Here is a 22294-nt window from a genome sequence, read left to right on the forward strand (position 1 = left end):
TAGAACATTTGTAAGGATGTTGATGAGTATGTCTGTAAATGTAGAGTTTGTGTCAGGGCTAAAGCTTCTCATCAGTCCCCAGCAGAATTTCTCTTGCCTAACAAGGTCCTGTCTCAGCCCTGGATGCACGTGTCCATGGACTTCGTCACTGATCTATATAATTCTGGCGGTAATTCTTTAGTGTGGGTGGTGGACCATTTCACCAAGATGGTTCATTTGATTCCTCTCCAAAGATTGCCCACGTCTAAAAGTTTAGATACATAATTTATCTTGCATATCGTGAGATTACATGGAATGTTTAAGAACATTATTTCCAAGAGGGGTTCACTTTTTAGCTAGTTTTGGTGTCGTTTTTGCTCCAGATTTGGTGTTAAACGTTCATTCTTCTCAAGTTAGCATCCTGAAACTAATGAACAGACAGAAGGATGAACTAAGAAATAGAGCAGTATTTAAGATGTTTTGTTTCATCTAATCAGGAGAAATGGGTGGAATATACACTTCTTGCTGAATTCGCTCTCAATAATCGCACTTCTACAGCCACTGGTACCTCCCTTTTATTCTGCTGCAGGGCCTTTCATCCCACTTAGAGTTTTGCACAAACTTCACCAACTATCATGGCGACATTGGGCTCTGTTCAGATTGGAGATTCTAACACTCCACCTGATGGTTTCTCTGGTGTTTGGGATCAACACAGGCAGACTGAGGCATCGACCTGCTGTGTGCTGATTCATAGGTAGGCTAGCAAGAGTTCAGGCCGCGTCACACACAGAGATAAATCTTTGGCAGATCTGTGGTTCAAGTGAAATCGTGGACATATTGTTCCATTTGTACACAGCCACAAACCTAGCACTGATTGTCCATAATTTTACTGCAACCACAGATCTGCCACACATTTACAGTGCCTACAAGTAGCATTCAACCCCCTGCAGATTTAGCAGGTTTACACATTCGGAATTAACTTGGCATTGTGACATTTGGACTGTAGATCAGCCTGGAAGTGTGAAATGCACTGCAGAAAAAAAGAATGTTATTTCTTTTTTATTTTTTTTTTAAATTGATAAGCGTTTATTCAGAGGGTCATTTATTATTCAACCCCTCAAACCACCAGAATTCTGTTTGGTTCCCCTAAAGTATTAAGAAGTATTTCAGGCACAATGAACAATGAGCTTCACATGTTTGGATTAATTATCTCTTTTTCCAGCCTTTTCTGACTAATTAAGACCCTCCCCAAACTTGTGAACAGCACTCATACATGGTCAACATGGGAAAGACAAAGGAGCATTCCAAGGCCATCAGAGACAAGATCGTGGAGGGTCACAAGGCTGGCAAGGGGTACAAAACCCTTTCCAAGGAGTTGGGCCTACCTGTCTCCACTGTTGGGAGCATCATCCGGAAGTGGAAGGCTTATGGAACTACTGTTAGCCTTCCACGGCCTGGACAGCCTTTGAAAGTTTCCTCCCGTGCCGAGGCCAGGCTTGTCCGAAGAGTCAAGGCTAACCCAAGGACAACAAGGAAGGAGCTCCGGGAAGATCTCATGGCAGTGGGGACATTGGTTTCAGTCAATACCATAAGTAACATACTCCACCGCAATGGTCTCCGTTCCAGACGAGCCCTTAAGGTACCTTTACTTTCAAAGCGTCATGTCAAGGCTCGTCTACAGTTTGCTCATGATCACTTGGAGGACTCTGAGACAGACTGGTTCAAGGTTCTCTGGTCTGATGAGACCAAGATCGAGATCTTTGGTGCCAACCACACACGTGACGTTTGGAGACTGGATGGCACTGCATACAACCCCAAGAATACCATCCCTACAGTCAAGCATGGTGGTGGCAGCATCATGCTGTGGGGCTGTTTCTCAGCCAATGGGCCTGGCCATCTGGTCCGCATCCATGGGAAGATGGATAGCACGGCCTACCTGGAGATTTTGGCCAAGAAGCTCCGCTCCTCCATCAAGGATCTTAAGATGGGTCGTCGTTTCATCTTCCAACAAGACAACGACCCAAAGCACACAGCCAAGAAAACCAAGGCCTGGTTCAAGAGGGAAAAAATCACGGTGTTGCAGTGGCCTAGTCAGTCTCCTGACCTTAACCCAATTCAAAACTTGTGGAAGGAGCTCAAGATTAAAGTCCACATGAGACACCCAAAGAACCTAGATAACTTGGAGAAGATCTGCATGGAGGAGTGGGCCAAGATAACTCCAGAGACCTGTGCCGGCCTGATCAGGTCTTATAAAAGACGATTATTAGCTGTAATTGCAAACAAGGGTTATTCCACAAAATATTAAACCTAGGGGTTGAATAATAATTGACCCACACTTTTATGTTGAAAATTTATTAAAAATTAACTGAGCAACATAACTTGTTGGTTTGTAAGATTTATGCATCTGTTAATAAATCCTGCTCTTGTTTGAAGTTTGCAGGCTCTAACTTATTTGCATCTTATCAAACCTGCTAAATCTGCAGGTGGTTGAATACTACTTGTAGGCACTGTATCTCTGTGTGTGACAGGGCCTTTAATCTCTGCTATTCTGCTTGCTCCTGTAATCACATGTAGTGAGGAGACATATCACAGTTTCTCCCTTCCTATTTAGGCTGGTGGAATCCTTCTACCTATACCAGCTATAGTTTATTCTATGTTGGTCTGTGAGGTGTGGTGTCACAGACTCTTTGGTGAAAGTTGCACTAACTTGTGCTTTTTGCTTAGAGTGGTTGTGGAGTTTAACTTTGTTGTTTTATACTTCCTTCCTACACTTGTTTTTTCTCCTGAATCTCTTAGTGTCTTTACCTTTCTGTGTGCGGCTGTGTGACAGAGTTTTGGCTTTCCCTTGTCAGTCTTTTTCTATGGGTTTCTACACACTCCTGTCCTGTCCCTCCCTGGGGGAGGGGTGAGGGAAGTCAGATCAGGACTGGTCAGGATCAGGGCCAGGAAGAAGACTCAGGCATTTCCACCATTAGGAGTAATTCTGAGATTAGGTATAGCATAGTGTCACTTAGCTTGAGGGACAGCTTAGGAGCCCCAGTTCCCCACTATTCCATAGTCATCATGACATTATAACTGGCCATACTTTATACTCCAGCATAGACCCAGTTGCTACGCTATGACGCAATTTCAGACAGCCACAAGCACAGTCCGCCACACCGGCGCAATCTGTTCTGGTCCTGGATCATCCAAACCCAAACTGCCCCTCCCAGAAAGATTTTCAAAAAACGTCACAGGGTAGGTGGAGAAGTCGGGCTAAATGCTGCGCTAGAAACCTCAAATCCAGGAGATGTAGTGAATTCTTTCATTTATTAACACAGACCTGTGTTAATAAAGGAAAGAATTCACTACATCTCCTGGATTTGTGGTTTCTAGCGCAGCATTTAGCCCGACTTCTCCACCTACCCTGTGACTTTTATTGTACCATCGGGGCTGCGGCTGACCACTTTCTGCATTAATTTGCTTTATGCCTACAAAGGAGTTGTGCCCGTCACAACTTTAACAGGTGAGTACCTGTCTTACCCCTTATACCCATCTGTATACCAGATAAGACCCTATTTTGCGCTTTTTTCCACAGCTCTGTTTGAGAAAGATTTTCAAGGGAACGGTTTGTTACTTTTAGATAAGCATGTAAATTACACTTTATTTTTTGAGGTTTAGCCTCAAAAAATCTACTCTTTAAAGTACCTTTTAAGAAATTTGCTCCCAAATGTGTTGGTCTATATAAGTAATTAAAATCCTTAATCCTGTGATGGTTAAACTCCAACTCCTGTGACATGGAGGATCAATAATTCCTTCCATTCCTCTCTCCTTAAAAGGTTTGAGAGATGTCTGATCCTTGGGAGATAATTGAGGTGGATTTGAAAGAGGATGGAGTATATGAGATGGAGCGAGTATTAGATGAGAGACATGTCCGACGTCGGCTGCAGAATCTTGTTACATGGGAGGGTTACAGTCCGGAGGATAATCCTTGGATAATGGAGTAGAGCTGTGTGATAATGGTCTAAAAAAAAAAAAGAGTTTTATCAGTGATGTCAGAGGATGGGTATTTTTGGGGGCCTAGTGGCCCCTTGTGGAAACAAGGGTACTGTCATGCCTTGGATTTGATCCAGCAGTCCTGTGTGCTGTGGTCCATTTCCCTCTCCACTGAGCCTCAGTAAGGTTCAGTTGCTGTCCTGGTTCTAAACAGTTTGTTTGTGTTCATTGACTTTCTGCCAACAGGTGTTTCCATACTGTAATTCAGTCTCACCTGTCACCTGTCAGGTGTAACAATTTAAAGCTTTCCTGGGCTTGCATTTCCCGCTGGTGATATTTCTGAAGTAGACCTTGCTTGGATTTACAGCTGTTCTGCCAAGTGCTTTTTCTGGTAGATTGTTACTTTTTGTTCTCCTTATTTTTTATTTTGCACCTTTCACTGGATTCTCAAGGAGGTATGTGATACCCTCCATGGCTTCGTGGGAAGCAAAGGTCCGAGTGGTCACCTTAGTTATCCAGTTAGTGTTGTTTCAGTCTGCGCATTGGGTTCTTTAGAAACTGCATAGCCTGGACCTCTAGTCTGGACAAGAAACGGTCAGATCAGTTGTCGAGGTATTGCGCTATACTATCTGCTATATTTTGCAAGTGTGCGGTACTACGCGCATAACAAAAACATTGTTACCCTTTCGCTCATACGTGTAAGTTTGTGAGTGTAAAATAAAAAATGTGTGTGTGTATATATATATATATATATATATATATATATATATATATATATATATAGATAGTACAGACCACAAGTTTGGACACACCTTTTCATTCAAAGAGTTGTCTTTATTTTCATGATAATTGTAGATTCACATTGAAGGCATCAAAACTATGAATTAACACATGTGGAATGAAATACTTAACAAAAAACTGTGAAACAACTGAAAGTATGTCTTATATTCTAGGTTCTTCAAAGTAGCCACTTTTTGCTTTCATTACTGCTTTGCACACTCTTGGCATTCTCTTGATGAGCTTCAAGAGGTAGTCACCGGAAATGGTCTTCCAACAGTCTTGAAGGAGTTCCCTGAGATTCTTAGCACTTGTTGGCCCTTTTACCTTCACTTTGCGGTCCAGCTCACCCCAAACCATCTCGATTGGGTTCAGGTCTGGTGACTGTGGAGGCCAGGTCATTTGGCGTAGCACCCCATCACTCTTCTTCTTAATCAAATAGCCCTTACACAGCCTGGAGATGTGTTTGGAGTCATTGTCCTGTTTAAAAATAAATGATGGTCCAACTGAATGCAAACCGGATGGAATAGCATGCAGCTGCAATATTCTGTGGCAGCCATGCTGGTTCAGTATGCCTTCAATTTTGAATAAATCCCCAACAGTGTCACCAGCAAAGCACCCTCACACCATCACACCTCATCCTCCATGCTTCACGGTGGGAACCAGGCATGTAGAGTCCATCCGTTCATCTTTTCTGCGCCGCACAAAGACATGGTGGTTGGATCCAAAGATCTCAAATTTGGACTCATCAGACCAAAGCACAGATTTCCACTGGTCTAATGTCCATTCCTTGTGTTCTTTAGCCCAAACAAGTCTCTTCTGCTTGTTGCCTGTCCTTAGCAGTGTTTTACTAGCAGCTATTTTACATGAAGGCCTGCTGCACAAAGTCCTCTTAACAGTTGTTCTAGAGATGTGTCTTCTGTTAGAACTGTGTGTGGTATTGACCTGGTCTCTAATCTGTGTTGCTGTTAACCTGCGATTTCTGAGGCTGGTGACTCGGATAAACTTATCCTCAGCAGCAGAGGTGACTCTTGGTCTTCCTTTCCTGGGGCAGTCCTCATGTGAGACAGTTTCTTTCTAGCGTTTGATGGTTTATGCCAGTGCACTTGGGGACACTTTCAAAGTTTTCCCAATTTTTCAGACTGACTGACCTTCATTTCTTAAAGTAATGATGGCCACTCGTTTTTCTTTACTTAGCTGCTTTTTTCTTGCCATAATACAAATTCTAACAGTCCATTCAGTAGGGCTATCAGCTGTGTATCCACCAGACTTCTGCACAACACAACTGATGGTCCCAACCCCATTTATAAGGCAAGAAATCCCACTGACAGGGCACACCTGTGAAGTGAAAACCATTTCCAGTGACTAGCTCTTGAAGTTCATCAAGAGAATGTCAAGAGTGTGCAAAGCAGTAATCAAACCAAAAGGCGGCTACTTTGAAGAACCTAGACTATAATACATATTTTCAGTTGTTTCACACTTTTTTGTTAAATATTTCATTCCACATGTGTTAATTCATAGTTTTCATGCCTTCAATGTGAATCTACAATTTTCAGAGTCATGAAAATAAAGAAAACTCTTTGACTGAGAAGGTGTGTCCGAACTCTTGGTCTGTACTGTATATATATTTATATACTGTATATATACTTTATATATATATATATATGTATTCATATGTGAGATCTATATGTTCTATTTTACAGGATAGCTCCGGTACCGTTGGAAGACCTTTCTTCCTTTTTAGGGTAAATAATTATTATATTTTCTAAATGCCTTTCAACTATGACAAATGTTTTGTTTATTGAAGTGCTGCATGGCTAATCCTTTCAGAAGATGACTGCTGAGAGCCTTCATTAGGTTGTGCATGTGGTTTGCTTCCAATTGTATAAACAGCCAGGAGTCTTCTGGTACAGTATATAATAGATCAACACAAATGACATTTTTACCTCAAAAATGGACATAATATAATTGACTTAAATAAAATAAAATAAAGGACAGCTCTTTAAAGTGATAGTCTTTCACTTAGGTATTACATAAAGTATATCTGTTAGATTGGTAAAACATTTTACAGTCACACATTCTCCGATGTTTCGGTACAGATTTCTTTCACAAATGTTCAGGACTTATTTTCCCTTTTCTGTTATTTGCCCATTAGGAATGTTCCAGAATGTATTTATATTGAAGTTTTTTGAAAAAGCCATCATTTTTTACAACTTTTTATTTTAAGCGGGCTTTACACGCTACGATATATCATACGATATGTCGTCGGGGTCACGTCGTAAGTGATGCACATCTGGCATCGTATGACATATCGTAGCGTGTGACAGCTACGAGCGAGTGTGAACGAGCAAAAATACTCATCTTATCGTTGCTCGTTGACACGTCGCTTATTTTCAAAATATCGAACGTCCTTCTGCGCGCCGGTTGTTCATTGTTCCCGAGGCAGCACACATTGCTCCGTGTGACACCCCGGGAACGATGAACTGCAGCTTACCTGTGGCCGCCGGCATGGCGGAAGGAAGGAGGTGGGCGGGATGTTTACGTCCCGCTCATCTCGGCCCCTCTGCTTCTATTGGCCGGCCGCTGTGTGACGTCGCTGTGACGCCAAACGTCCCTCCCCCTTCAGGAAGTGGCTGTTCGCTGCCCACAGCGAGGTCGTTTGGAAGTTAAAGTACATGTGACGGGGGGTTACAACATTGTGCGACACGGGCAACAAATTTCCAGTGCCGCACAAACGATGGGGGCGGGTGCGATCGCATATGCGATTGCACGATTAATTGCAGCGTGTAACGCAGGCTTTAGTCTTTAACATTTTACCAATCTAGACTTTAGTCTTCTACTTTCTAATTATATTCTCAACATTTATATATTTGAACAGCCTAGAAATGGAAGAAAAGTTTCCACAGAGGAATAATACTTCCATACTTAAAGGTATGTTGGAAATGGATTTCGAAGAGCATGTACCAGAAAGGTAACAGGCTGCAAACAGACCTCATGCGTGTAGTCTGATACTGAACTCGTTTGTTAATCTACTCCCTGATAATGATTGAACTAGTTTTTTTATTGCTACATTTATATTGTTTGCACAAGTGAAGTAATAAGTTGTATAGTTGATAAGTTCCTGTTAGCTCTGATTTTTGTTGCGGGGGCATTACACCCTGTCTTCACTCAGCAGACACCCACTAATGCAGATATATCACAACCACTATCCGGGGGCGATAGCGAGCTATCAAAGAACTTGAGTCTCTAGTGTTTGATCCTCAATGAACTAGCTGATGAAGAAAATGTGGCCTGTGATACTCAGCTCAGAGGAGTGTGCAGGGCCCATAAGTGTCACTGATTCTGGGTGCCTACTGTTCGGCAATATGTAATATTACTTAATCCTTGTCCAGAAATTTGCCTCTGCTACTAAATAATAATAAACTCTGCACTTTATTAAATTAAAGCATTGTTTCAATATCCAAAATGTCGTTTCTAAATATCTATCTTTACACCCTAACCACATTTGTAATTATTTTTATTATAAAATGCCTATATTTTTCCTTACATAACTAATACCTTAATGTTTTGGTTTTTTTACTTCACTTCCTGTAACATTTAGTTTGAGAATAGTCTCAAACATGATGTTACAGGAGGCTGGGGCTGCACTCACTTTCCCGGACTGTGATAGTGACACAAGTACTGCCCACTGATGACTATTCATTTGAGAGCAGTGATAGAAGCTTGGGGCAGTGTTGGTTTCACTGCTGCTATCTCTGCCCCCAGACAATGTCTTGTTTCACATTTTCAAGATGTAGCAGAGACAGAAGCAAAATACCGGAGCTGCATTCACCTCTTGCAGCCTCTATCACCATGGATCCAAGATATCTTTAGAGGGTAGCAATGCAAGAAACTGTAATAAGTAACCCTAATGATATCCTGTTGCAGGAGGGGCGATAGACGTTGCAGGGAAGTGAGTGTGGTCCCTGGATCCTGTGACCCCAATTGAGACTCCTCTCAAACAAAACATCTTTGGATGTCAAGAATAGCTAGATAGGGAGAATTGTAGGTCATTGTACTGTATAATAAAGCTAATTACAAAAGTGGTTAGGGTGTAAAGATAGACATTTACAAAGGAGATTTTTGGTATTGAACCACCTCTTTAATGAGGTGATGCTGTTGTTCACTGTAAATATGCCACACGCTGCCCATTTGGTTGGTTGCACTCTTGTATAGAAGAAGCTCATTGGAGAATTCACCCGTGGGCCAGTCCTAGCCTGCCTTATGGATGGAGAAAAAAACATTTTGTAGTTGTTGACCAGCTCCGAGAACCTATCAAGTCCAAATTGCCTATAAAAGCAAAAGCAGAGTTTGTTAGAGGTGTTAGCTTCCAGAGCATTTGTCTGTCACAAGAAGCAATCATTGCTGAAAAAAAACCCACCGTTTGGCTATGTGCGCTGGTTGCATTTTTTCCCACGTTAACGCTGCGTTTTGAACTGCAGCATTTCAGTGCCAAATTGCATGCATTCTGCTTCCCTCAGCAAAGTGTATGAGAAGTCCAAAAATTCAATGCGCACGCTGCATTTTTAAATGGATGCCAAAAATCGCTACGGAAAAAAAAGCAGCATGTCACTTCTTTTGTGTGTTGTATCTGCATTCTACACTCATTGAAATCAATGATGTGGGTCAAAACGCAACCAAAATGAACTTGGGACTGCATTTTTGTTGCGTTCCAGATGCTTTTTTGACAAACAAAACCCAGGTCTTTTCAGTCTCTCTCTGTCGATGTCAGTCTCTCTCTGTCTGTCTGTCTCTCTCTCTGTCCATCGGTCGGTCTCGGCCCCTCTCTCATACTAACCAATCACTGGCACGGCGCTGCATGGCTGTCAAAAACGCCGGCGGCTTTTCCTCATTTCAAAATGCCAGCCGCTCATTATTCCATCTCGTATTCCCTGCTTTCCCTGCTCACCGGCGCCTATGATTAGTTGCAATCAGACACGCACCCACAGTGAGTGACAGCTGTCTCACTGCAACGAATCACAGCCACCGGTGGGCGGGTCTATATCGTGCAGTAAAATAAATAAATAAATCATTTTAAAAAACGACATGCGGTCCCCCCCCAATATTGATACCAGTCAGGGTAAAGCCACACGGCTGAAGGCTGGTATTCTCAGGATGGGGAACTCCACATTATGGGGAGCCCCCCAGCCTAACAATATCAGCCAGCAGCCGCCCGGAATTGCTGCATCCACTAGATGCGACAGTCCCGGGACTCTACCCGGCTCATCCCGAATTGCCCTGGTGAGGTGGCAATCGGGATAATAAGAAGTTAATAGCAGCCCATAGCTGCCACTAAGTCCTAGGTTAATCATGGCAGGCGTCTCCCAGAGATACCTTCTATGATTAACCTGTAAGTTAAAGAAAATAAACACATACACCCAAAAAAAACCTTTATTTGGAATAAAAGACAAAAAAAACACCCTCTTTCACCACTTTATTAATCCCCAAATACCCCTCCAGGTCCAACATAATCCACACGAGATCCCGCGACGCATCCAGTTCTGCTACATGAAGCTGACAGGAGTGGCCACAGACCACAACCACTCTTTGTCAACTCCACGCAGCAACTGAAGTGAGCCATGCGATCAGCAATGACGTCACTCAGGTTACCCGCGGCCACCGCTGGATCCTCCAACTGTGACAGCAAGTCGCCCGAGTGACTGAAGTGAGCTGCGCAATCAGCGATGACGTCACAGGTGAGTTGCGGTCTCGGGTGGAGGACTCCAGCTGGCCGCGGGTCATCTGAGTGACGGCACTGCTGATCACGCTTGCTCACTTCAGTCACTCAGGGGATTAGCGGTCACCGGTGAGTCCTTCAGTAGATAGGGTGTAGCCTGTTATAGAGCAGAAACAGTGCCAAGAAAGGCCAGGCTGCACGCAGAAACCTGTGGAACTGAAACAGTAAGTGGGAGAATAGTGGCTAGTGGACATCATCCAAGAGCTCATGTTCATGAAGAAGTACACATGATCAAAACAAGTCAAACTGGTGTGACTGAGAGGCCCCTAATATTTGCCAAAAATTGATAAATAGATTGCGAGATGTCACCAGACTGAAGCTCGATAGACTGAGACACAAAAGAAAGCCATGGAACCCATAGGTTGTAGGGGCGACATGACAGCCCGGAGGGTAGGGAGTTGATGGGGTTAAACAGTATTGGTTCGTTTAGGAATGAGGAAAAGAAGGTGATTGGTTAGGGGGTGGAGTGTGGTGGTAGGAAAGGAGGGAGCTTCATGGTGTATATAATAGGAGGTGGGAGTCAATTACCTCCTCTTGCACTTCCTGGATGACAGCTTGGACGGGCAGGGGAACCTCCATCATGATGTCCTGAGGTATCCTTGGATCTGGTCAGCATGGCGGTGCAGGGCGCCCAGGCAGTGCAGTCCCACACCCAGGCTGCCTGGGTGTCTCCTCGACACCTTCCCCTCCCCCCCCCCCCTCTTTGCTGCAGTGCTGGCAGTTTCAGGACTCGCCGGGGTCTTTTGGGGAAGGTGGGGGTGAGGAGGACAACGTGAGAGCCCCCACTCCCGTGGGGACCCTCCGCAGCTGGGCGGGCGGCGGTAGCTTGCTGCGCCCGCTCTGGCTGTCAGGATGAATCTCCTGCAGGGCCGCGACGGCCGAAAAAGGGGCGTGTCCAGCCCGGGGGCCTACTTCCGGTGTGAGGCCTCAGGCTGGATTTTTTGAGCGATGCGGCCGCTCCTGGCCGGAAGCGCACCCAGTGGCGGTGGATGGACAACACCCCCCCCCCACCCGGAGGACGGCTGCCTGCAGGGTCACCTCACCTGTGTGGTTGGATTATCGGGACCGGAGGACTGGGCGCAGCAGGCGGCGGCGAGGAGGAGACAGGAGGCGCCTGCAGGGTCACCTTACCTGTGTGGCTGGATCATCGGGACCGGAGGACTGGGCGCAGCAGGTGGCGACGAGGAGGAGACAGGAGGCCTGCTGTCTATCCTGGAGCAGGCATTGGGAAAAGGGTGCAGTTCTCATCAGTAGCGGCTTCCCCCAAGAGGGGAGCGCCCAGCATTGTGGAGGCGACAATCAGCCCAAACAGGGCATGTGGACACGGTGCTCCTGGCGTCAGGGGGCGAACCTGGCGGGCATTCGGTGCCTGCAGCTTGAGGGACTGTCCCGGGATCAGCGTCGGACGACTGGCGAAAAGGACGGTGACGGCTGATCTGAGGGCGTCCTCTGGAGGCAGCCTGGCGCAGTAATCAATTTAAGTTTCAGCTTTTTTTGTAGTGGTGGGGGGACAGTCGCTGTAGTGGAGTAGTGTCTGGAGATATGGGTAGCAGCTGGGGGGGTTTGGAGCATGTGGTTAGTTCATAGGTCGGTTGGTGCCGTGGTCCCCGGGGGGTGTGGGTTCATGTTCTGGTGGCCAGGGGCAGAGTTACGGAAGGGGTGGTCTCATGGCAGCGGGGCCATGAGAGTGCAGGTGGCGTCAGGTCCGGTGGTTACAGTTGCAGGTTGGGGATGGCAAGGTTCGGCATTTACCGCAGTTTAGGTCTTGTGAGACTTGGTTAAGGAGGCTGATGATTGCGGCACATGTGAGCGGGTGAGACGGCGCAGTTATTGAAAGTTTGCTGGGGTGTTTCATTATTAATCTTCTGATGCATGGTGGCTCTTATTGGATGAATTATGGTGGGTAAGGTAAGGGGGCGAGGGGTCCCGCGGTACGGTGTGTGCGAGGAGTTTTCAGGGGGGTTTTGTGAGTGATGTGTAGGTGCGGGGCCCCGGTATGGCGCGAGGGTTGCTGTGGATAAGTGAATAAAGGAGAGCGGAAATGTAGGAGAAGGTGAAGTGTTGGTTGCTGTAATGGGTTTGTAGGTTTGCAACTGCATCAATGGTAACATGGGGTTAATTTGTGGCTAGTCAGCATGTTATCCCATTGTGGAGGTTGTTGCTGGGAGGAATGTTGAGTCCAGCGTGACTGAATTGGTGTCAATGTAGGTTCTGGGCAGCTTTGGGCTGCTGTGGGTGAACTCGGTTAATCAGCAATGGTGGGCTGCGGACGGAATAATGGAGTTCTTCGACAGCCGTGATTACGGGTGGGGACTATGCGAGTTATGGTTTGGACTAGAGGATTGGGTACTTGTGGTGCATAGAGTGTAAGTCGGATAGCTTAGGGCCATCTGGTATTATTGGGTGTTTTGCATGGGTGGACTCCTGGCATCTGTGGGCTGGTGGAGTCTATTTTATATTCATATACAATTTAAAAAAAAAAAAAAGGAATGCTTGGCCCGGTGGTAGGTATGGGCATCTGGGTAAGGGTTTGCTTAGGGAGTCGTGGTGCTCCGGTCTCACGACACGAAGGTATTTGGTTTGAAGGTGCAGTTGTGCGTTACGGGAAAATAGTGGTACGCCCCTCGGTGGTCGGCTTTGAGCGGATACTATGGTGTGGCCAAGGTTTTAATTTATCTTGGGGTGTAATATGAGAGCTCAAAGGGGGTTGCGTGTCACAAGGTTTTTCCTTGAGATCGAAAGGCCCGGACATGGTGTTTGGTAAAGTTGTGTCTCCTGATGCCCATAGTTGCATATGGAGTCAATCGGGCCAGTGGTGTGGCTGCAATTTTCCGGTGGGCATTGTAGTACAGGGAGCTTGTCGTGGTCCGGTTTGCGGAGGCAAGCGGACCATGTATTATGGTTGGAGGTGTTGTTGGGGACCTTGGGATCAAAGGTAATGCTTCAATATCTTCGCCTCAGTAAGGGGTACAGGGTGATGGTTGTGGTTGTTTTGTTTTTTGAGGCCGTGTTAATTTTGGGGTGGAGCATGGTTCCGTTAGGCCGTGTGGGCCTCGTTGAAATTAAGTGGGCCTGATTTCGGATGAAGAAGGTCCATTAGTGTGGTAGTTGAGTATGTGGGAAGATTTTGGGATTTTCTGGGGAAGACAGCTCGAGCCTCTGTTGTTGTCAGAGGGTGTGATGGCGGAATAAATCGGTCAGGGGAGACCGGTAGTGATATTTGGCTCTGGGGAAGCTGCAAGGTCAGCTGTAGGGGAAATTTCAAGGCTATGGATTGCAGTCGTTTTACAGCGGGGTTTCACTTTAGCGGTTTCCTGGGAGAACTAGGTTTGGGGTGCGAAGTGACCCAGTAGCATAAGCAGTGTGAGTGTCATCCTGTTGTTGTATCTCAACCCCAGTGGTGGTTTAATTCAGCTGGAGACAGGAGGAGGAATGACTGTACAGGGTGACTGTACAGTGGTTCTTTGGTCGGTACTGGGGAGGACGATGGTACAGTCGGTACTGCATTTAATTGGTTATAATAAGGCCAACGGGGCATGGTGTGGATTCCGGTATAGTTTGGGAGCTTGTGGCATGGTGGGCCTGAGTGGCCGTCAGAGGGACCCGGTGGCTCCTGCCACCAAGGATCAGGGGAGTGCGGTGCAGTAAGGTGGACTGGGTACGCTGGCTGGTGCATATATTGGATGCTCAGAGTTTAAGTGATGGATGGAAAGGTTTTAATGGTTGGTTTGGCTTTCAAGTTGGTGGAGCAAGCGTTGGGTGTGTGGGGGTCCAGGCCACGCAAGGTGTCACGTGGCCTGTTCTGTGGCGGGGGTAGGTCTGGTCCAGAGGCGGTTTAACGGATAATGTTATTTGATTGGAGAGTCACTTGTAGGATATAGTGGCTCCGGTTACAAGGATCTTGCAGGCATGGGTCCTGCAAGGTGGGGGGTATTGATCCGTGATTCATACCTCATCTCCGGCCTGGTGTGTGTTGCGGCCAGGGATCATGTTTTGGTGGTGGATGGTGGTTTCTGGACCGGGCCTACCCAGGGTTACGTATTGTATTACGTACTGTATTATTATTATTATGGTATTACCTATTGTTAAATGTTGGGGACGCCCGTTGGACGGCGCCCCCTTGTGTTAGTGTGTAAACAATAGGCAATAAAGGGCTGCTGTGGCCATTTTTTACCAAGTCGCAAGCAGTGTCCGTGTATTATTGATACCGGGTAAGGGTAATTGGGAATAATATAGGAATCAACGACCGGAAAATCCCTCCCGGAAATGTCAAGCCCTCAATGGAAATGGCCCACAGAACTTTAAATAGTCATTGTGAATGCAGTTTGAGAGAGACAATTGCTGAGACTGACATTATGTCTTCAGCTGTACCTGACAAGTTAAGGGAACCTGGGCACATTGTACATGCAGTTAACCTGTGGACAACATGATATAGTGAAAGAGAAGATAATATAGGTTTGTAAAAAAAGATTCAGTATAACTTGTAATTTATTCATTCAAATCCTTGGTGTTTGTATGTATAGATGTCCAATGGGTGGTTTTACTAGCAATCATATAAGGAACATTGTCAATCACTGACTAAAGGCCCCGTCACATATAGAGATAAATCTTTGGCAGATCTGTGGTTGCAGTGAAATCATGGACATATTGTTCCATTTGTACACAGCCACAAACCTGGCACTGATTGTCCACAATTTCACTGTCACCACAGATCTGCCGCAGATTTATCTCTGTGTGTGACAGGGCCTTTAGACCGCCCCCTGGACCCATACATACATGAACTAGGGATTTTTAGTAAGAAAATTCAAGTTTTATAGAAACACTAGCTGTAGTACCCGGGTGTTGCCTGGGATAGTAACTGTTTCTCTGTCTCTCTCCCAGTCTCTGTCTGTCTGTCTCTCTGTCTGTCTCTTTCCTTGTCTGTCTGTGTCTATGTCTCTGTCTGATTATTTCTATCTCTGTCTGTATTTGTATCAGTCTATCTGTCTCCATCTCTATGTTTGTCTGTCTCTCTCTGTCTCTGTGTCTGTCTCTATGTGTGTGTGTGTCTGTCTGTCTCTTTCCCCGTCTGTCTCTTTTCTGTCTGTCTTGGTCTGTTTCTTTCCAGGTCTGTCTCTTTCCCCGTCTGTCTCTTTCCCCGTCTGTCTCTTTCCATGTCTGTCTCTTTCCAGGTCTGTCTCTTTCCCCGTCTATCTCTTTCCCCGTCTATCTCTTTCCCCGTCTATCTCTTTCCCCGTCTGTCTCTTTCCAGGGCTGTCTCTTTCCAGGGCTGTCTTTTTCCAGGGCTGTCTCTTTCGCCGTCTGTCTCTTTCCAGGGCTGTCTCTTTCCAGGGCTGTCTCTTTGCAGGCCTGTCTCTTTCCAGGGCTGTCTCTTTCTCCGTCCGTCTCTTTCCAGGGCTCTCTCTTTCCAGGGCTCTCTCTTTCCAGGGCTGTCTCTTTCCAGGGCTCTTTCTTTCAAGGGCTGTCTCTTTCCAGGGCTGTCTCTTTGCCCGGCTGACTCTTTCCAGGACTGTCTCTTTGCCCGGCTGACTCTTTCCAGGACTGTCTCTTTCCCCGTCTGTCTCTTTCCCCGTCTGTCTCTTTCCAGGGCTCTCTCTTTCAAGGGCTGTCTCTTTCCAGGGCTGTCTCTTTGCCCGGCTGACTCTTTCCAGGACTGTCTCTTTGCCCGGCTGACTCTTTCCAGGACTGTCTCTTTGCCCGTCTGTCTCTTTCCAGGGCTGTTTCTTTCCAGGGCTGTCTCTTTGCAGGTCTGTCTCTTTGCAGGTCTGTCTCTTTGCAGGGCTGTCTCTTTGCAGGTCTGTCTCTTTGCCTGTCTGTCTCTTTGCTCAGCTGTCTCTTTTCAGGTTTGTCTCTTTCCAGGGCTGTCTCTTTCCAGGGCTGTCTCTTTCCAGGGCTGTCTCTTTGCCCGTCTGTCTCTTTGCCCGTCTGTCTCTTTGCCCGTCTGTCTCTTTCCCTGTCTGTCTCATTCCAGGGCTGTCTCTTTCCAGGCTGTCTCGTTCCAGGGCTGTCTCGTTCCAGGGCTTTTTCGTTCCAGGGCTGTCTCTTTCCCGTCTGTCTCTTTCCCCATCTGTCTCTGTCTGTGTCTGTCTGTCTGTCTTTTTCTGTCTCTCTATCCATCTCTCCACCAACATCATATAAGCTTCAACTAACAGTTTATTTTGTTCCTATAGCAACTACTGACAGTTGCAATTAATAACCTATAGCTCCCACCTCCATTCAGTTTAATGGTGGCAGGATTTTAGAGACTAACTGTAAAACAAGGGGTTACATTTTTCTGTCAAAACATAGTCTACGACGCTCCCTGGGTCACATGAGGCGTCTGTGCAAAATTTCGTGATTGTAAATGCGACGGTTCGGATTCCTTTAGCGGACATACACACATACACACACACACACACACACAAACACATACACTCAGCTTTATATATTAGATTTCCCATAACAATATACTGTACATATCCGTCTGATCAGCTCCCTCTACCCTTCATCATGCTGGCTGCAGATCAGATGCCATTCTCATCATGACACGTTTCCTTTAAGCTTTATACCTCTTTGTGTCAAAAGTCATTTTTTGTTCAGAGCTTTAATCATTGTTTTTGTTGGCTTTAAAGTGTTGTTGTGACATCTTGAAGCAGCAATACACAAACTTGTGTCGAAACCATCTTGATCATCATTGGTTAATGTTGATGCTTTTTTTTTTATTGGAATGTCATCCTTGGCTCTCAAGGCTGATGGTTATAAGTGCACAAACTGGTACAAAGAGATATTACGTGATGTCTATGAGTTTTAAGAGAAAACTAAAGTACATACTGTACCTACTGTTCGGTTCACTAAGATAACATTATCAAACTGTTTCTTTTACAGAATCACTGAGGATTTCAAGCATGGATTGATCAACTATTCTCTTTTTGTTTAACCTTTTTTTTAGCTTTACAGACGCATTCTTTTTGACTGCTAAACATAACTGCCGACATTGCATTACTTTAAGAGTAGAAAGAAGTTATCTATATTTTTTAAAATTTTAACATGTCTTAATAATTTTGCAATGTTAGTAAACTAATAATAATGTATTTAGGTTTTGTTTATGTCACAATATTTAATTGCGTTTGCAATACAACTAGAACTGCTCCATTTACAACCAATCATCAGTCCTGTGGGTTCCATAAGCAATATTATATCATCATTACAGTTTCCGATATTCTGTGAATGGAGCTTATGGTGGATCAAGCAAGAGAAGATGTGGAGCAGAGAGAATTAATTCCTTCTGGCTGTGCATGTAAAAGGGAGCAATTCTACTAAGGCCCCCTTCATGCGTCCTTTTAAAAAACACACATGTTGCACGCTCCGTTTTTTCCATCTGTGTGATATCTGTGTGACATGTACTGGAAGAAAATGCTTGACACTGAAATAACCGTAATGGTTTGGGTGTGTATAAGCAAAGATTGCTAGATAGAATTAAGAGAAAAAAAAGCAATACAATATCAAAAAACACAGACACTGCTATCCACTCTGTAGATATGTCAGAATCCACCCTGTATTGTAGAGGTCCTGTATCCAAGCATGGAACTTCAGCAGCAAACTGCACAATAGTAAACCAGAAAATGCAGGAAAAAATCCAGCTGGGCATCCACGGCTGAAAAATAAACTAGCTTTTATTTATAGCATTAAAAGTCTATAGCGGCACTGACATGTAATGCTGACATTGCAGTATGGGTCGATTGAACAACAACGCATTTCGGGAATAGCGCCTTCCTTGGGTCTCAGTTGACTAGAGGAAGACGCTGTCGCCGAATCACGTTGTTGTCCCATTGAGCCATACTGTACAGTCAGTACTACATGTCGGCATGGCTGTGGTGTCGGAGTCATGGAGTCGGAGCTCATTTTGGTGGAGTCGGAGTCGGTATAAAATGCACCAACTCCGACTCCTAAAATATATAATAAATTGGGGACAGTAGTGCAATGCAGAATGTGCTGAATATTTTTTCATAGGAATTTGGGAAAGTTATGAAATGTCCTATAAATGGCTGTTCTATTCCTGATCTAAGGCTACATTCACACAGCGTTTTTACTGTGTTTTTTGAGGATAAGTTTGTCAGCTGCAAAAGCAGATCAGCTTTTTAAAAAACCGCATCACCTGAAAGGTTTTTGAGCTCATAAATAATGCTTTCAATAGCAAAAGCAGATTAGAAAACCACCACAAACTGACATGCTCATTCTTTGTGAGGATCTGTTTTTGAGCACAAAAAAGGATCCTGACAAAACGATGTGTCTGAATGTCCTATCTTTTCACCCATTGCCTTTGCTGGGATGCCAGAGTCACTGCATTTAACTGAATTATTTTGCCATCAATGTTCGATGTTTGTGATAAAAAAGAAATTGTTAGCAAGACACTGGCAGTAAAAGATACTAAAGCTCATCACATCAGCCAGTTTCTCCAGGCCTTAGTGGAAAAAGTTCTGCAAGATTACAAACTCAAAACAAGAACAGGTTCTTGCTATTGTAGCGGACAATGCTTGAAACATGATAAGTACAATTAAACTGATGAATGAGAGTAATGAACAACATCTAGAAGAAAATTTAGGATTCAGTATGTGTGAGATGGAGCCACAGCGCTGTTCATGTAACTGAGGAACAAACAGATATTACAACAGAAGAACAGCAAAATGATACTTTAGGACTAGATGATCTTGTTGAAGATGATTCAAAACACTTTCATATTCATCACATGCGCTGTGTTGTGGCCACGCTGCAGCTGGCAATAAGAGATAGTCTGCAAGAGGGACCCCGATTTCACACATCCGGCTTTACACCGGTTTGGTGGATGCAGCGCACTGCAGTACAGTGTATACAGTACAGTGGCAGCGCGACAAATGCCGGTCACATGCTGTCATGTGACCTGGAAGTTGCGGTGCTGCCACTGTACTGTATCGTACTGTACTGGCGTGTGCCGCATCCGCCAAACCGGCGAAAAGCCGGATGTGTGAAACTGGGCGGACATGCTGGATATCTGATTGAAAAAGTGAGGAAATTGGTTATTGCCGCAAGAACCCCTCAAATTGATTCCATCTTGAAGAGACGTGCTGGGAAAGGGGCAATTGTTGATCAAGCCACTCAGTGAGGCAACACTTATTTAATGACTGAGCGATTGCTTGAACTAAAATCATTTCTTATAGATATGGTGAACCCTCAAGTAACCTTAAATGAAGGTCAATGGACACAGGTGGCTGAATTAAAGGAATTGGTTAATCACCCATTTACCGTGACTAAAAAATTACAAGCTGAGGATTTAACTCCTGGCATTTTCATAAGGGAGTGGAAGAACTTGCTATTTTGCCTGTCCCAAAGAGGAGGTTTAATGAAACGGAGAGAGATGCAGCTATTGGAAAATAAGATTCTTCTGGCAGCTCTTTATGTGGACCCAAGTCATCATATACTGCTTGATGATCAACAGCTTACTAAATGAAAAGAAGCTTTTAGTGAGGTAGCAGTTAGGATGAGCGGCTACAGGACTGCCAGGCGGAAGAGAACTTCAGTCCTGACAGTGCTACTGCTGCCATATGTTCAAACTTGAAATATATTAGACAGAATGTGCACAGCACTGCTTACCCATTTAGGAGGTAGTAAAGTAGTCCCGTTCCAACACTATTCAGTGTGGCTCTTGCCTAGTAAATTTTGCTTAGTATACCGGGTATAATCGTGGATCTTTTCCTGATGGAAGATGAAGTCTCCTACCGAGGTGCTATTGCCCAGCCAAAGCATGTAGGTCCAAAGAATAATAGAAGACCATGGACCCGTGAAAGCACCCCTAGAGGTGCGAAATGGTACCGTCGTCCTCGTGTTTCCCTCCCTCCATTCCCTCATGTCTGTTTCACCTGTCAGCATTGGAAAATAAAATAGTCTCACACCACCGGAGAGTGCTGCCCTTCTTCTATTATTCTATGGGCTGCCATATGTTCATCCTCATCAGATGAGGATTTTAACTTTGACAAGTATTTGGATGACATGGAGCAGGCAAAGCGTTGCCGCAAGGAAAAAGATTTCAATCTGTCTCCTATAGCAGCAGATTGACCAGATTTCAGTAAAATTTTTCACTTGCTCTCAAAGAAATAGAAAAAGTCAAAAATTCATCAAAACTGACTGTGCATGAGGCAATTCCTTTATACCCGGAAATTGTTAGAGATGTTGCTCATGTGGTTACGGCTTTGCCTCCAACCCAAGTTACTGTAGAGAGGTTGTTCTCTAGCCTTAAAATTATTAGGTCAGATTTGAGATCATCTGCGAAGGAGGATCTGATGGAAGCAATTCTATTTCTTAGAACAAATTCATGGACTGCACAAATGTTATTTAGTATGTTTTTGTTGAAAACTGTTTTTTTGCCACTGACATAGTATATTACATGGTGTTATGTAATACACTATGTAAGTGGCAAAAAAACAGTTTTCAACAAAAACATACTAAATAATAACATTTAGTATATTGCTTATATTTAAGTGAAAAATGTATTGTAGTGCAATGTGAACATCAGACATTTAATCATTTTTATGATACAATAATCAAGATATTTAGATAGAACATAAAATATATTTATTGGAATACAACTTTAGAACACAAAAAACTGTAATAAATTGTAAATATGTAAAACAATATGTCAATATGTAATATATATATATATCTATATGTATATATATATGCAAGATATATATGTAATCTACTGTATATTACATAGTGTATTACATATTTACAATTTATTACAGTTTTTTGTGTTTTAAAGTTGTATTACAATAAATATATTTTATATTCTATCTAAATATCTTGATTATTGTATCATAAAAATGATTAAATGTCTGATGTTCACATTGTACTGCAACAATTTTTTCACTTAACTATAAGCAATATATGTGGGAGTCGGAGTTGTGGAGTCGGAGTCGGTGCAAGGGAAATTGAGGACTCGCAGTTGGAGTCGAAGGTTTGGCTTACAGACTCCACAGTCCTGCATGTCGGTGCCGTTATAGACTTTTAATGCTATAAATAAAAGCTACATTATATTTTTCATCCATGTATACTTAGCTGGATTTTTTTTCCTGCATTTTCTAAGAGAAAAACAATTGCACACACTAATGGCAGACTAATAAAAAACTAATATAAAACATTTAGAGGAGTTTGGCACATTAGAATGGCCATTGTAGTACCTGCCCAGTGGCCACGTCACGGCAACCTCCATTGCTGGGTCCTACTCTATAATCATCTGTCTGGGCTCCTAAAAACCTACATATAAGATCAGCGAGTAACCTTGGGATTTAAAAACACATGAGGCTATTGGATAACGTGGGGGATGGGGTGCAAGGGCTGTCTAAAGTACATCACTCCTTTTTATATATATATATATACACAGTGTATATATGTATATATATATATATATATATATATATATATATATATATATATATATATATATATATATATATATATATATATATAAAACAAAAAGAGAGAAGACAGCCAAAGTAAAGCAGACAGCTGAAAAAAAAAATGGAACAGCAAATTAAAAAATGTGATACAGGTGCAAAGCCCTGTAAAATAACAAGCAAGATAATAGGATGATAAAAGTAAGGCAGCGCTCAAAAAACAGGCAAACAGTGTGGACTGTATTAGCCTATCCATCTACAGTATCTCTATACATCTGTCTATCTTTGTATCTCTTTAGCATATTGTAAAAAACATTGATTCGGTGTCAAGCGTTTTTTTCTTTTACCTATCACACAGATTATATCCATTTGCTGTACATGT

General features: G+C 44.0%; 1 protein-coding gene across 1 annotated transcript in view; it reads left to right on the plus strand.

The window, feature by feature from the left end:
• The window catches only part of NMS (neuromedin S), a 187369-nt gene extending 166341 nt beyond the window's left edge, over positions 1-21028 (plus strand). Inside the window, exons 9-11 of the mRNA XM_075334263.1 lie at positions 6435-6476; positions 7610-7662; positions 17372-21028. Coding sequence (XP_075190378.1) covers positions 6435-6476; positions 7610-7645 — 78 coding nt within the window. The 3' untranslated portion in view covers positions 7646-7662; positions 17372-21028. The remainder of the gene's footprint in view (positions 1-6434; positions 6477-7609; positions 7663-17371) is intronic.
• The last annotated feature ends 1266 nt before the right edge of the window (positions 21029-22294 follow it).

Source organism: Anomaloglossus baeobatrachus, chromosome 2 (genome assembly GCF_048569485.1).
Source record: "Anomaloglossus baeobatrachus isolate aAnoBae1 chromosome 2, aAnoBae1.hap1, whole genome shotgun sequence".
NCBI classification, from domain to species: Eukaryota; Metazoa; Chordata; class Amphibia; order Anura; family Aromobatidae; genus Anomaloglossus; species Anomaloglossus baeobatrachus.